General features: G+C 39.6%; 1 protein-coding gene across 2 annotated transcripts in view; it reads right to left on the minus strand.

The window, feature by feature from the left end:
- Window positions 1-16,775, minus strand: part of reln (reelin) — a 203,848-nt gene that overhangs the window by 31,639 nt on the left and 155,434 nt on the right. For both annotated transcript variants that reach the window (XM_049473397.1, XM_049473396.1), the window contains exons 33-46: window positions 15,666-15,860; window positions 12,952-13,225; window positions 12,693-12,833; window positions 12,395-12,572; window positions 9,791-9,875; window positions 9,359-9,541; window positions 5,817-5,985; window positions 5,599-5,701; window positions 5,246-5,472; window positions 4,941-5,164; window positions 3,369-3,519; window positions 2,539-2,797; window positions 615-864; window positions 323-491 (exon numbers count right to left, since the gene is read on the minus strand). In XM_049473397.1, the coding sequence (XP_049329354.1) occupies window positions 323-491; window positions 615-864; window positions 2,539-2,797; window positions 3,369-3,519; window positions 4,941-5,164; window positions 5,246-5,472; window positions 5,599-5,701; window positions 5,817-5,985; window positions 9,359-9,541; window positions 9,791-9,875; window positions 12,395-12,572; window positions 12,693-12,833; window positions 12,952-13,225; window positions 15,666-15,860 (2,608 nt within the window). The remainder of the gene's footprint in view (window positions 1-322; window positions 492-614; window positions 865-2,538; window positions 2,798-3,368; window positions 3,520-4,940; window positions 5,165-5,245; window positions 5,473-5,598; window positions 5,702-5,816; window positions 5,986-9,358; window positions 9,542-9,790; window positions 9,876-12,394; window positions 12,573-12,692; window positions 12,834-12,951; window positions 13,226-15,665; window positions 15,861-16,775) is intronic.

The following is a 16,775-nucleotide window of genomic DNA, read 5'->3' on the forward strand; positions in this document are numbered from 1 at the left end:
AAACCTATAAATAGCAAAATCAGAGAATCTGATTCAGAAACTGAAGTGAAGTGGTCCCTTTTTCCAGAGCTGTGTCTGCTAAGTTCAGTAAAATGAATGCATGTGTTTTAATTTTCCATTATTTGAACATGATTAATGTACATTTTGATAATAGGAGATTCAGGAATTCAGAATCTTTCATCATAATACATGAAACCATCTAACACATAACTAAACGCTGTAATGCATAGGATTTACGGGGCTGGGGCTGCTGGCATTAGAAGATAATAGGCAGGTTTTGAAGGTTTAGTCATTCTAGTGTTTGTGTGTTAAGTGACTTTACCGTGCGTAGTGTGGAATGGGAAGAGTAACTCTGCCCCACTTGTTGTAGGTGTCTGACACTAGGAGGCGCTGGAGCATGTAGGAGGAGCAGTCTGGACTGGTTGGTAAACAGTCTCTCACAAGAGGGTGCCAGTTCAGCCCAAGATCCAGAGAGTACTCCAGTTCCACCGCTACAGACACACACACACACAGATACACACATTCAGATTCAACAAATGTATGCACAGATTAGGGGTTTATACAAGCTTCCCTACAGTGGAGAGGTGTATTAAATAACAGAGCAGAACTCTTACAGTAGCAGGAGGCAGTGACGGAACAGGAAGCAGAGAAGTCGAACTGGATGAAGGCGTCCTGCCCGACGCTGATATCAGTAGTGACACCATAGCGAGTGTTGGACTTCTCAATGAAGGCAAAAGCTTCTCCATCAGATCCACACACAGGCATGCGCGTTCCACCAGGGTGAAGCAGCCAGGAACGAGCATCTGTAGAAGAGAAGTCGTCCTCCAGAGGACCCCAACCGCTGGCACTGCCCCCCACCACCACCTACACAACACATCAGCCAAGTGGGAGGGGTTTAAACCTTTAATACATATTAAATATATTACAAATTATACAGACACATTTTTAGCTTAAAAACAAATGAATGAATATACATTTCTAAAAAAATCTTTCTGAATGTAGAAACTTAATTATTTACTTTGTTGCAATAGTATGTTCTTTCAATAATTGTTGGATTTTTTTTTCTTCCCTAATTTAGATTGCCCCTCCCATATCCCCCATCACTGCTGATGAAACACCAGAAGGTGGGTGAAGACTAGCACAGGCCTCCTCGGTTCTGATACATCAGCTCACAGACGCAGCCTTGTGCTGATCCACATCACCCTAGGAGTGATGAGGGGAAAGAGCACCATCTACTGTACCCACCCAGAGAGAGCAAGACCAATTGTGCTCTCTCAGGGCTCTGGCAGCTGATGGCAAGCTGCGTGATCAGGATTCGGTCAGTTTCAGTGATTCTTTATATATCCAAAAAATCCGCTGAAATATTGTGATTATTTTAGGGCAATATTGCCTACTCTAGTGCAAACAGGCCAAAAGTACACACAAAGTATTTTAGATGGTTATTTGAGCCATTCCATAAAAGAGTCACTGTTTGCTGCTGTTGGTTAGATTGGAATGAAAAACTGCAACCACAGAAGCACTTTCCTAATGGACGTTACAGTCTGCAATGTAGTTATCCTAAAAATTACTCCTGGGGATTTTCAAATGAAACAAAGATTAAAATGTGAGCAGAATCTTCTATCTAATCTCTGTAAAATCGGGGAGTTACAAAAAAGTTTGTAACAATGAATTTTAAATGTAAAATTCCTGCAGTTTACCCACATCAACCCAATCAATCAAAATCGTGAGGATCATGTTAAGCCCTTTCTGGATTGGATTAGTTTCTTGTGGGTTCCTGGGGTAATTTTCTCTTTCACGGGTGTTTTTTATCCTCTGTGGTTTTATTCCCATCCAGAACGAGCATGTATGTGTTTTTACAGGCTGAACTATTTACTGTTTTTCTCTGAACGGTAATTACCTCCGGTAATTTTAGTTTCGTTTCCTCGCGTTTATTAAAATAGCTATTTGTCCACTACCGCGCACCGTAATTTCACTTTGGGCACACTTTTCCATGGAGATACACGTAAACACAACAGCGAGTGGACATGGAGGAGCTACTGAACGCGATGTCATGTGACCGAGAAAAAAGCCTGAAAACTCACTGATCCTCCTGTTATTTCAATTGCAGTCTGGACGCAGGAGTTTTATTACTGGGTAGAAGTGTGAAATATTTTTCACAGATGCCCCCTGAGAAACTAATCCTGTTTAAATAGGGCTTTAGTCACCACAGACATTAGGGCTTTGGTTAAACCAACATTTACAGAAAAAAATGATAAGGTACTTTATTCCAAAATATGCAACTAATGTTCTAACTGATTCATTCATGCTTAAGCAATTTAGGTCTTAGGGTCAACAATGTTAATTCCTGTCTTAAGTGCTGTTAATAGTAACCCTCACTGTGACCCTTGCTTATTTAAATCCACATGATCCAACATGGTTTTAGGTAATTCTGTTTGATGTAAATCCAGAACATCACAAGCCCTGACTCTGTTTTAATGCCTGAACGTGGAGAACTCTGTATTCTGTAGTTTAACTGAACAGACTCAGTTAAAACTTTACCTTATCGATGACCCAGGGACTGTGGAAATGCCCGTTTTCAGAAGGCTGCCACCAGCGCAGGCGGGTCTGTGAGGTGCGGGCGCGCAGGGGGATCTCCAGGGCCACCAGGTGAGCCTGGTTACTGTTGTTGCTGTACAGGAACTCCTGCAGCAGACTCCAGGATAATCCTCCATTCACTGAGAACTGCAGCAGCACCGGCTGAGAACGAGGGTCAGGAGCGGCTTTCCCACAGCCCAGCCTCAGGAAGAACTGCACAAACCTGCCCACCATACACAGCGGATTCACACTCACTAAAGTTCCTCAGCTGCAGACGCTATATCTGATTATTTCTCTAATAAAAAATACCAAGCTCTTCACCTGTTACATCACTATATATTATACATATTTAATCACCTCTTCTAATTTCATATAAACTCACACATCGTTTCAGGAAAAGCCCAAACAAAATAGGTTTATGGAAAATCATGATCAACATTAACATTAAGACTATAACTATAAACATTGTATTTCTTTTTTTAAATAAAGCAGAGTTTTTGCAACTCACACTTCATAGGTAGATATGTGCACACACTGTAATTGTATGGTTTGTGTGTGTACATAACAGCTGTGTGTGTGTGTGTGTGTGTGTAATAAAGCAGCATTTTCCTGTATTAATGTCACAACTGAAACAGTATGTTATTAAAATGTAACACAAGATTCACCTTCTGTGACTTTACTTTTTAACATTCAGCACACTTTTTAGGAAAGCTAATTTTTAAATATCTGCACAGCAAAAGTTAAACTAGCCAATGTTTTCACAGTGTGTTTGTGTGCAGAATAGGAGCAGTTACCTGGCATTAGAAAGATCCATATCTGTGGTTTCCAACATGCGCAATCCATCCTCACTGAAGAACAAGTGGTTTCCACTGGTCATGATGCCACACTTTCTAGAAGGCTTTCCTCCACTCAGCACCCTGAAGTGCTCTGAATCCAGCGCACCCCCTTCAAATAGAAACCATTTACAGCTAAAAAACAAAAACACTTTCACACAAGTCATGTCAATCTGTTTCAGGCACAGACGGGTACAGACGTCTGGTCTGGCTAAGAGTAATGATCATGTGCTCACTATGGGTGTTGTCAGTGTCCTGCGTGATGTTTGAGAGAAAGGCATATTTAGGTGATTTTTCTCTGAAAAATAGTAGTTTTGTAGTTTTTGTGCATTTCAATTACAAATGACTATTTTTTTTAACATAATACCCTTTCTACACATGGCCTAACTATTTCAGTTCTTCAGAGGTTCATTTATCATATTCATAAAGCCAGTTTAAGGTGATTCATGCTTTGTGGTATGTAGTCAGTGGGTACAATGGGAGAATGGGGTAAACTGGGTAAACTGTCCACCACAGTCCCTGTGTTTGGTTTTGGTTTGGTTTACCTTTCTGTTTTTATATCTGACTTCACCTTTGTCCATTAGTATCTACATTATATTATAATACAATACAGTCTAAATCTAGTCTGCCAGGTCTAATAAACCACACTACTATTATTACTGTCTCCCCCCTAAACATAGAGGGAACTATCAGTATTTAAAAAATGAATCATGATCTAATTAGGATTAATCACAGAATTGTTGTTGTTATTTAGGAAAAAATGCATATTTAAAAGGAATGGCATGGCATTCATATTTATATTTAGTACTAAAAATGGCTTTATTTAATTATTATTGTTTCAATAATAATAAAAAAATAATAAAAAAAAAAAAAAAAATCAGGATCGCAGCAGGAAGCAAGGAGTCTGACGTAGGTGTGAGTTTATTAACTAAGAAAATAAACAATAGACCAAAACTAAACTAGAATAAACCCAGAATAAACTTCAGACAGAAAACCAAAAACCAAAGCAACCTAACAGATGTTAAACACGTACCAAAGCCAAGCACTTAACAAAGGTAATAATAAATACATAGGAAAACAGGAAACACCTGGGGATAGGTAACGAGGGGATGGAGTAACTAAAGGAACACAGGTGAAAACAACTAAAGACAGAGGCGGAGAAACAGGAGGGAGCGCAGGAGAGCCGGAAAAACACAGAAGAGAACCAGAACAAGACGTGAATGTGACACAAATGATGACTTGATTGTGTTTCTTTTTTAACTGCATAGCCAAAGAATCGGATCGTGACTTGGAGGCAAAAAATGATATCTAGATGATATCTGTAATTCTGAATAAACCAGGAACCAAAAGTTTTACCAACAATCACACTAAACTCAATATCACTCATCACATTGTGCACGGAGTGTGAAACTGAAATGTTTTGATTGGAAAGTGAAAACTGTGAATTACAATAAAACCATGCCCTTCTCCAGAACAATATGTAGGGCACTGTACAGCTGTGCACTACTGCATGTGTGAAAACATCATCTGTACCTTCAAAGTCCTCCTTTAAGAAGTCTGGGTTGGGGGACTCTTGAACAGAGCAGTCCGGGCCGGAGTAACCCGGGTCACACTCGCAGTGCGTGCCCCTAACACACACCCCGTGCCCGCTGCACATGTCCTGGCATTGGGGGCCGATGTAGACGTTGTCCAGGGCCCAGGTTGGTGGTGCCGTTCCAGAGGAATAGAAGCCCTGGTACCAGCGGAACCGCACTGACCTGCAGGTTAGTACTACAGTTTTGGACTCTGTCATACCTGGTTAAAATACTCTCATCTGCTCCTCATGTTCTGTCACTTACCCGCACAGACGCAGCTTTCCAAAGTGAATAACCTCCCGTCTCCAGCCCTGAGTGGTGCCAGGGTAGTAGATACTGGCGGGGTGAAGTTCAGTGGAGCACAGAGAGCTGGGGGTTGGACTTCCAGCACACAGAGGAACCAAGAGATGCCACGTGGCCCCAAAGTCCCGGGAGAACTCCAGACGCACTGGGTTTGAAGACGAGCTCTCTGCTGTACAGCCCACGTTGATCTGGGTCAAATTTAACATCATGTATGACCAAGTGCCTAAACTTGGTTAAAATGTATTCATTTATCTGGTATATTAATAAAAGAGACACGACTGTGAAAAAAAAAAAACACACAGATGAATAAATACCTCAAACTGGATGATGGTGTTCTCACTGACGTCAATATCTCTAGTGGTTATTGAGTGTTCTCCCAGCTCACTCGACACAAACACCATGGCTGAGTCTTCATCCCTGTACAGATTAAACATACAAAAACTCTCAACAAACCAGAAAAAGACACAAACAGATCCCAGTAAAACTTCCATAAACCTAGAGGTGAGCAGTGCAGGGATACAGGGATACTCACAGTCCTGTCTTCTGGTACGGACAGTACAGACCAATATTGCCCCCCGGATAGAACAACCAGTTCAGATCCTGAGCTCCACCTTCAAAGTTCTCTGATAGAATTGGAGGGTTGTTCAAAGAGCTGCCATCAATAATAAGATCGTCAATCACCCACACCTCTTCCTTCTTGCCTGTGAAAAGATGCAGTTTCAAATTTAACCTCTATAGATGGTAAATAAAATCCCCAAATTCAACACTAAAAATTATTTATTTAATTTCACTGTGAACAGAACCTTTACGAACTTTACACAGAGTATTTTCGAGTTTCTTAAAATAAGGTTTATACAAACTACTGTAGGAGTAGTGTGCATTATTATGCAAACAAGGCATAATAATGTAGTAATAATACAGTAATTGTGGGCAAAGTACAACAAAAGTCACCACCAAAAAAAAGCTCACATACTGTAATATTTGGTTGGACTGCCTTTAGCTGCACACATTCACTGTGTCATTGTTTCAATAAGCTTCTGCAATGTCCCAAGATTTATTTCACTCCAGTGTTGCATTCTTTCAGCACATACTGTTGCTGAACCTAAACCTGCAGACCAACTGCAGCATCAACCAACCAACACATTATTTACTTACTTAAATCCATGTGGAGACTTTTTCTTGGCCAGGCAGTGTATTTGATTAAAAACAACACTTATCCAAATACAGTTTTTATGGTTAGATTCTCCTTTATGTGTTTTTTCTCTAATTAATGAATGATTGGCTTTCACTGACTGATTTGTGGTAATTGAATTTTAAATTGTTCCAGTGAAGCCGTGCCAAGTTCTTTAGAATCTATATATCATCAAGCACAGCAAAACTGCAGAGACTCCGCATATATTAAACACTTTATATTCCAAAGAGTTTGATATCACTGAGACACTGACAAAAAGAAACAAAAACGTTAAATGGAACCGACCAATATTGAGATTGAAAACCCCCAGGCAGGACCCGTAACCCTGCAGTGACCCGTACTGAAGAATACAATCAACCCCAGGTAGAGAGCATGGAGCTTTGCTCATAAGAAGTGAAGACCTACTGACCTACCACAGCTACAAGCTGGTGGACAGGCCTGGAGAACCAGCTCTGATGACAGGGAGACAGACCCTGGCACCATGCTGATGTCCATCACAGGAAAGGACACAATGTCAGGACGAAGGTCCTCACAGACTCAGGCCTGGCAGCAGTGATCCACATGAATCATGATGATAAGCCAGTCACATGACTGCCTTCAGACCACAGACGCGGCCAGCGAGTGCCATGCGTGTGGTGATGTGTGGCCAGCAGGAGGGCACTGTGCCACTGATGACAAACCCATTACACAACTGAACCAAGTCCAAGACCCGTCATCAGCCTCTCATAAACCAGAACAGCTGGCAGCAGCGAGACCTCGCAGAAATACAGCCAACCTCACCACAGGAGCAGACGAGGAGCAGAGGAGCAGCTACTGAGGAGCCCAGAGCTGGACAGCTTCTGGAGAAGATGTTAAACTGTGAGAAACAGATCACAGATCCAACTGCACTCACTGATGTGCAGAGAGCTATGACAAGATTCAAGTCTCCTAAAGCAATTCATTAGTGTTTTCTTATTTAAAGAACTTATAATTTTATACAATTTAACCCAACTATTTACCCCATCTCACAAGATTTATCAAAGGATTTTAACCTCCATAATAATTACCTGAAACAGACAATAATCTTTAGAGTCAAGAAGACAGTTTTATTAAAAATGCTGTGAAACTGGAGACTGTTTTTACTCAGAACTGTATAATAAAAATGAAAGTGACAAAACTCAAACACTGTGTCTCTATCACCACATACAGTATTTTACCTTATTTAACTGTGAGTACAGTGTGAATAACGAAACCCATAAAGTGATCTGAGAGATAAAAAGTGAAGGGCAGTAGAGAAGATCCTCATTCCAGGATTAATGTGCATTCCAGGATTTATTAACAATGAAGCTTTCTTTTTATAAAACAAATATATTTAAATGTATTTGATTTATTTAATATATTTCTATATAGTAATATATAGCTGTACACTTCCTGCGCTGCCTCCATCAGTGGAACAATGGATCATCTCTTAATGATTAAATTAAGGTGTAAACTTACATTATGAAATTATTTTGTTTGTTATAAAAGTTTAAATATCATACACCCATATAAATTAAGAAATATTTACAGTATTTACAAAAATACCCAAAAAAAATCTAATAACTGGTTGTTCCACAATAAGCAACAACTGCAATCAAGCTTTTGTGGTAAGTTGCAGTGAGTCATTCACATCCAGTGCAGGTATTTTCCAGCATAAACCACCTTTTTAAGATCATGCCACAGCATCTCAATCAGATCCAGGTCAGGACTTTGACTAGGCCACTCCAAAGTCTTCACTTCACTGTTTTTCTTCAGCCAATCAGAAGTGGACTTGCTGGTTTGTTTTGGATCATTGTCCTGCTGCAGAACCCAAGTTTCAGCTTGAGGTCACGAACAGATGGTCGAACATTCTCCTTCAGGATCTTTTGGTAGACAGCAGAATTCATGGTTCCATTTATCACAGCAAGTCTTCCAGACCCTGACACACCAAAACAGCCCCAAACCATCACACTACCACCACCATGTTTTACTGTAGGTATGATGCTCTTTTTCTAAAAAACATTTACACCAAATTACTTTTACACACCTTCCAAAAAGTTCCACATTTGTCACGTCAGTCTGAAAAATATTTACTTAAAGTCTTGGGGATCATCAAGATGTGTTCTGGAAAAATTGAGATTGGACTTCATTTTCTGTTTGCTAAGCAGTGGTTTTTATCTTGGCACACACCATTCGGGCATTTCTTATGGTGGATTCATAAACGCTAATCTTAACTGAGGCGAGTGAGACCTGCAGTTCTTTAGATGTTGTTCTGGGTTGTTTTGTGACCTTTTGGATGAGTCATGGCTGTGCTCTTGGGATAATTTTGGTTGGCTGGCCACTCCTGGAGAGTTTCACCACTGTTCTTACAACCTAAAACAAATTATTTTACAACCTTTTCCAGACTGATAAATCTCAATTACTTTCGTTTTCATTTGTTCCTGATTTTTTGGGGATATTGGCATAATGTCTAGTTTTAAGTATCTTTTGGTCTAATTTGGTTGCTTTGTCAGGCAGGTCCTATTTAAGTGATTTCTTGATTGACAACAGGTGTGGCAATAATCAGCTAAGTTGTGTTTTAAGTGGTGGGGCCAAAAACTTTACCTTCATTTAAACTGCATTTTGTGTTTACTTGTGTGGTCTTTGACTAATATTTAAATAATTTTAATGATCTGAAACAACAGGCAAAAAAATGAAAAATCATAAAGGGGCAAAGACTTTTTATATGCCGATTTCTAAACCCAGACCTTACTGACTGTAAAAATATCATAACTGGAACACATCGAGCCTGGGATGAAGTGTTTGGCTAATTTAAGCAAAGCTCTCTCTGATAGGCCTGGCTTTAATAAGCGTGCAGCGTTGATCAGCCCCTGGTTTATTCTCACCGTTGTTGTAAGGCTGCCACAGTCTGAAGCGGGTAGCGTTGGTCTGAGCACTAGAGGGCAGTGGCAGATGTATGAACAGCGTGTCGGTGGAGGTGGGAAAGTAGAATTCATCCAGCAAAAGCCAGCTGATCCCTCCATTCACCGAATACTGCAGCAACACGGAGTGAGAGCGCTCTGGTACTCCTATAAAACACATGCATTCAAACCATAAAAAACACACTTAGTCTTCAAACAAAAACAGAACAAAACATCTCTAAAGCATCTCTAAAAGGTAACATCTAAACAAAGCAATAAACACATTCTTTCATATTTTAAAAGAAAATTATTATAAAACGAATTTGTTACATTCATCATAAAAGTATCATTTTTAGCCTTTGTGATAAGCTTAAGGATCCCAGCAGCTATTTACTCTGACAATATTCACACACTTACCCTTTGTGATAAATTTAAATGAAAACTGGATGTACAGAGTGCTTGTGCAGTCCAGATCCCGTGAAACCAGCATACGCAATCCCTCCTGAACACACACAATAGAGTTTATAGAACACATCTTACAAAACTTCAAAAAACTCCTAACTAACAAGGTTATTATCGTAAACGAAAACAAACAAAATAATGAAAACTGAAAGTGAAAAAACATTTTCGTTAACTGAAACTAATAGAAACGCGAAGGGGAGTCGGATTCTGACAGCTGTGTTCACTTTCTGATGTTATATATGTGTGGTACAGTAGAGGTAGTTTTGTATTAATATGGTAAAAAGCTGTTTATGTATCGTGTGATGGGGCCCGTTTCATACTTTATTTCTAAGATGATAATTTTGGTGAAAATGAGTAAAACCTTTAGAGTTTATTGTGTTTCTTTGTTTGTTTATGTGTTTTTCAGATTGAGCTCTATGATTTGATCTGTGTTTTATGTTCAGGTGTGTCCTATTGGCAATTTTAAGCAGCAGTATTACATATATTTTGCACTTGTGGACTGTTACAGTTTTTGTGGACAGTTGGTCCTTTCTGAGTTTCTATTTTTTTTTTATTGGTTTCTTTTCTTGAGTTTTTTTACATAACACCTTTTTGAATTTTGCACCTCACAAAAAACAAAGCATGAAAACTAATATAAATACTAAAACTAATACTAGAACTAATAAAAACTAACTAAAACTAAACACTAATAAAAAAATAAAAACTAATAAAAACTAGCATACCCACTCTAAAAAGTAAATACAACTGAATTAGAGGAGAAAAAGTAAGAAGAAATATAATTAAATCATAATGAAAATATAAAAACTATTATAACCTGGCTAACTAACTGTACATGGTGGTTTAGGACGATTATTAAAAACTCTAAAGATTATGAACGTTATTGATTTCAAATATTAAGAGATAATGTCCTCTTGCCTCCTGAATTTGAACCATTTTACTTTTGTGAAGGATAACTAAAACCCTAATATCTCCAAATCGAATTTAATGATGTATAGTCAGATACTCAAGCATGTTTGTGGATGTTCTAACTGATGTACATACACTATATGGAAAAAGGCATTGGGACAGCCACACAATACCTCTATAGAAGATTTATTCTAAACCCATGGTTTTAATATGGATCAGGTGTGGAGCTCAGCACTTATTGAGTCAGCAGAGTGTTGGGGACTTTCTGTACTATGTTCCTCAGCTCCTCGATCTCTGGCTGTGATTTCTAAATGCTTCCACTTTTCACTGTTTCATTCTGAAAACAGAACCACCCACTCTTTTATTACCATGTTTTTCAGACTATAAGGTGCAAATAAAATCCTTTAATTTTCCTAAATTTTTCAGCATGTCTTATATCCGGTGCGCTTTATGTATGAATTTTACCAGTCAGGTATTAAGAATCAGTAAAGACACTCCACTGAAGTACAGGGCTATACAGGAGCTTCAGTGAAGTGTCCTGCATTAGCATTAGCCGCTAAACGTGCTAAGCATTAGTTCTTTTGCCGTTCAGAGGTAGAGGTGTTTACTGTGTTAAAACAAGCTACGTGGGACAAACCGCTAGCTGATAGTGCCCTGGGTTACCGGAACACTTAGGGTTCCATTAGTCTACTGCTATCGTGCTGCATTTACTAGCACTGCTAACCGGGGCTGGCTAGGGCTGCTAACTAAGGCTGGCTAGTGCTGCTAACCGAGGCTAGCTAGGGCTGCTAACTAAGGCTGGCTAGCGCTGCTAACTGAGGCTGGCTAGTGCTGCTAACCGAGGCTGGCTAGCGCTGCTAACCGAGGCTGGCTAGTGCTGCTAACTGAGGCTGGCTAGAGCTGCTAACCGGGGCTGGCTAGCGCTGCTAACTGAGGCTGGCTAGCGCTGCTAACTGAGGCTGGCTAGCGCTGCTAACCGAGGCTGGCTAGCGCTGCTAACCAAGGCTGGCTAGTGTTTAGTAGTGTCGCTAAATGCACCTTATAATCCGGTGCACTTTATGTATGAAATTAGACCAGAAAATAGATGTTTATTGATAGTGCACTTTATAATCTGGTGCACCTTACAGTCTGTGAAATGTCTGTTTTTATAACCAGCTGCAATAAAACTGAATGAAGCATCTGAATTCACTATCTATAATTCATACTGGTAATTATTAAAGACTTGAAGGTTCCTAAAATGAAACAAAAATGAAGCCTAGTCCTAGACTCTATTGAGTGGTTGCCCAGACAGGGATTAAATATGGCATTTTAGAGGGAGATTTTCCATTGAAAGAAAAAATAAAGTCCATGACTAGGCCTTATCCCTGTGTGGGAAACTGACGTTACATGTGTTTTTTATTTGTTTTGTTTTTACTTTTAATTTTATCCAACATTTATCTCTTGTTTTGATATTTATTCAACATCAAAAATGTAAGTTAAGGTTGATCTCTGTTCCTTGAACTGTAATTTCTCTGTGCTACTTAAATCGTCTTGTCAAAGAGCACAGCAAAACTGGTAATGAACCCCCGATGCCATGAACATCTAAGCTCTCTGACAGCTGAACTGCCATCGCTGAGCTACTATCAAACTTTACACAGCACATAAGCTGCTTACCCCTTTGAAGATGAGAGCTGTGCCTGATTTAAGAGGCTCTCCACTCAGCGTGCCCCTTTCTGCACCGTACACTTCAGGCCAGATATCTGCTTCTAGGTTCTCGTTAAAGTCCTCTCTGAGAACAGAGGGCAGGGGAGCCATGGGCACACAGTGGGCACCGCCGTAACCTCTGTCACACCTATCGACCGAGGAAAACAGAAGGACAGACAGACAGATAAATCAGCAGAAGCTCATTTCTAGCAGTAAGTGCTGCGTGAGCACACGTGATGGATTCACAACTGTAGTCAAATTCACTTACACACAGTGACCATTGTCACACAGGCCATGTCCAGAACACATCCAGGGGCAGCCAGGAGCCAGCAGCACGTTATCTAGAGCCCAGCTGTCCGCTCCAGGAGTGAAGTAAGGCTGGATCCAGCGGAACCTCGTTCTGGGAGAACTTCAAAACAACAAAGATTATGGAGACGGCTACTTTCAGAACCTGAGTCGTCAATAAACCGCACACTGATTTGTAAAGATTTATTAAATTAAGGGGTGATTTTGTGCAGTAGGCTTACTTAGCAGCACTGGGCAGGTAGACGGTGACCCTCCTCCAGCGGGAGAACTGAGGGGCGCTGTAGATGGAGCTCTGGGTGTATTCAGCGCAGCCGATAGCAGGAGGAACGCACTCAGGAGAGAGCAGCGTCCAGTGTCGACCACAGTCTGTGGAAAACTCCAGGTGCACCCCGTGTGCTGGATTCTCAGCTTTACTGCAGCCCATACTCAAATCAAACTGGAGGAACGAGGATCCCGACACTTCAAAATCCCAACTTTCTGCATAGCGTGGATACTCTAGCAGGAATCAGAGAGATGTGCTTATTAAAATATGTTTTCTTCATGTGTTTATGAATCAATATGTGCACCAGCATTCAGTAAATCTGGATCTCAGTGGCAAAATATAAACTACAGTGGTATTAAAAAGTTTGGGCATCCCCTATAATTGTCATGATTTTTCTTTATAAATCATTGGTCGTTTGGATCAGTAATTTCAGTTAAATATATCTTATATCAGATGAACACAGTGAAGTTTGAGAAGTGGAATGAAGTTTATAGGATTTACAGAAAATGTACAATAATTATTTAAACTAAATTAAGCAGCTGCATAAATTTGGGCCCCAACAGAAAAATTACATCAATATTTATTAGATCCTCCTTTTTTAGAAATAACAGCCTCTAAACTCTTCCTACAGCTTCCAATGAGAGTCTGGTTCTTCTGGTTGAAGATATTTTGGATCATTTTCTTTATAAATCATCTCCAGTTCAGTCAGGTTTGATGATTCTGATCATGAACAGCTGCTTTAAATCACACCACAGATTTATAATAATATTCAGGTCTGAGATGATCTGAGCTGATCATTCCAGAACGCTGTTCTTGTTCCTCTGCATGAATTAATGATTTAGTAGATTTAGAGCAGAGTTTAGTGTTTAGGGTCGTTGTCTTGTTGAAGGATCCAGCCCCGGCGCTTTAACTTCAACTTTCTCACTGATTCTTCAACATTGTTCTGAAGAATCTGCTGATATTGACTGGAATCCATGAGTCCCTCAACTTTAACAAGATTCCAGTACCTGCACTGATCACACAGACCCACAGCATGATGAACCACCACCAGATATTACTGTGGGGAGCAGTACAGTGTTTGTGTTGGAATGCTGTGTTTTTTTTCCTCCATTCATAAATAACTGTCCTCCTAATAACTCAATTTTAGTACCATCAGTCCACAGAACTTTATTCCAAAATGAAGCTGACTTGTTAAATGTGCTTTAGCTTTAGCACCTCAAGCGACTCTGTTTGTGGCTCATAAAAGGCTTCTTCTGCATGACTCTCCCATACAGACTCTCCTTGTGTAAAGTGTTGTAGGTGTTTGTTGGTTCACTATAACTGTTCTCTCTATCCTTTTTCTCTGATTATCTGAGATTTTTTTTCTGCTACTTCAGGTCTTTAACTAGAACTGTACCTGTGGTTCTTCCATTTCCTCACTCGGTTCCTCACAGTGGAAACTGCAGCTGAAATCTCTGAGATTTGAGCTTTTTATATCCTTCCCCTAAAAACCATGATGTTGAACAATCTTTGTTTTCAGGTTATTTGAGAGTTTAAGTGTTTTGAGGCTCCCATGTTGCTGGTCTTCAGAGAATATGCAAAGAGGAGAAGAACTTGCAACTTTTTTATAATTGGAATTATCTGTGTATGTGGGTCAAGGGTCAATGAGCTTAACAAACTAATTTTGTGTTCAAATAATTAGTGCTAAAGGAATTCAAGTCAATAAAAACGACAAGGGTGCCCAAACTTATGCACCTGTCTAATATTGTTAAAAAAAATATTGCACACTTTCTGTAAATCCGATAAACGTCATTACACTTCTCAAATATCTGAGTTGTGTTTGTCTGGTATATGATATGATATATTTAACTGAAATTACTGATCTGAACAACCAATGATTTATAAAAAAAAATAATTTAAATTATTGGCGGTGCCCAGACCTTTTCATACCACTGTAGCTGTTTTCATACATCTTTAGAGCAGAAAGTAGGATAATTCTGAAGAAGCAGATACAATTATCTTTTATATTATTATATATTCTATTATTTCCATTCTATTATTATTAGTGCTGATTTGTATGCAATTTAACTGATTACATTTGGAATTGTATTACAATTTATTTACTTACAAAAAATCCATGTAATGCACCGTTTCAGTGAGACAGTTTGGTTTGGTAACAAAAAAACATGATCTAGTGAAACAGCAACAAGCTGATCTACAGCTACCATTATCTCTGAAGATTGCTTAAATCTGTCATGGTCAACATGGTTATTTTTATGGCTAGACTGTAATATTGCAATCAAATTCTGATAATTCATGGCCTAAAGGTTAGAAAAGCAGGCCTGGGATCAGAAGGTCAGCAGTTCAATTCCCAGCACTCAAGTTTAATCTCCTGCGCTAATGTATACGGCTGAGATGCCCTTGAGGAGACACCTGTCCCCTGATTGCATCCTGGGTGTTGAGGTACCTGCCCACTCCTCTGGGTGTGTGTTCTCACTGCTCTGTTTCTGTGTGTGTCTAAGTGTGTGTGTGTGTGTGTGTGTGTGTGTGTTTACTGCCATGGACGGATTAAAGAACTATGCTGCTGGATTATGGAATAGGACATGTTGTTACGCTGCATTAACGTGATTAAAAATGCGCTGCTTGGGAATATGGACGTTTACTGACATGCTGGGAGAGTCCATGCTCACTCACTGTTTGATGAATCAGACTGAAAGGTCAGGGCCGTGTCCAGAGACAGACAATCCACTGTGACCTCTCCACCCACTACTCTGAACCAGTTGTGCCTCAAGGGTGATGTTCCATCAAACTTATCATGGAAGCCACTTCTGGAGCTATCATTCATCCCGATCAGAACGTCATCAAGAGCCCACTGGGCTGAGTGTTTTCCTGCAGTGGGAGAAAACGTGAACAGATATGAACAGAATCCGTAGTAAATGAATGTGACAGTGAAAAAGTTAAAACTCTGATTATCAAACAAACTTTAACATCAGAAAAAGATAAAACTAACCTTACAAATGATCATTTTATTCATTCAAGGAAAAAATATTAAACCAATCTAACCCTGTGTGAAAAAGTGTTTGTATCACTCTTGGCGGCAAAACTGCAATCAAGCTTTTCTGATAACTGATTTCTGATAACGAGTCTTTCTCATCTCTGTGGAGGAATTTAGTTCCACTCTTCTTTACAGAATTATTTTAATTCAGACACACTGGAGGATTTTCCAGCATGAACATCTTGTTTAAGATCATCCACAGCATCTCAATCAGACTTTAACTAGATCCTCCAAAACCTGCATTTAGTTTTATTAATCCATTCAGAGACAGTGAACTTGTTTGTGTGATTTGCGTCACTGTCCTGCTGCAGAACCCAAGTACTCCTGAGCTTGAGGTCATGAACAGATGGCCGGATACTCTCCTTTAGAATTGACTGATAAACAGCAAAACAATGGAATAATTTTGGTCGGCCGGTCACTCCTGGGAAGGTTCACCAGTGTTCCATGTTTTTTCTCCATTAGTGAATAATAGTGAATCACTGTGGTTCTCTGAAGTCTCAAAGCTTTAGAAATGACTTTATAACCTTTTCCAGACTGATAGATGATCAATGACTTTGTTGTTTTTGAGATCTTTTATCTGCTTCATGTTGTCAGACAGGTTCTATTTAAGTGATTTCTTGATTCTACAGGTCTGGTTGTGGTTAGAAGGGAAATTAAACCAAGCTTTCTAAAAAGTGTGATTAATCACAGATAATTTATGGGCGGGCAAACACAGGGCTATATTTGTATTTATATTCATATAGATGATA

This window comes from Astyanax mexicanus, unplaced genomic scaffold, assembly GCF_023375975.1.
Source record: "Astyanax mexicanus isolate ESR-SI-001 unplaced genomic scaffold, AstMex3_surface scaffold_37, whole genome shotgun sequence".
Classification (NCBI taxonomy): domain Eukaryota; kingdom Metazoa; phylum Chordata; class Actinopteri; order Characiformes; family Acestrorhamphidae; genus Astyanax; species Astyanax mexicanus.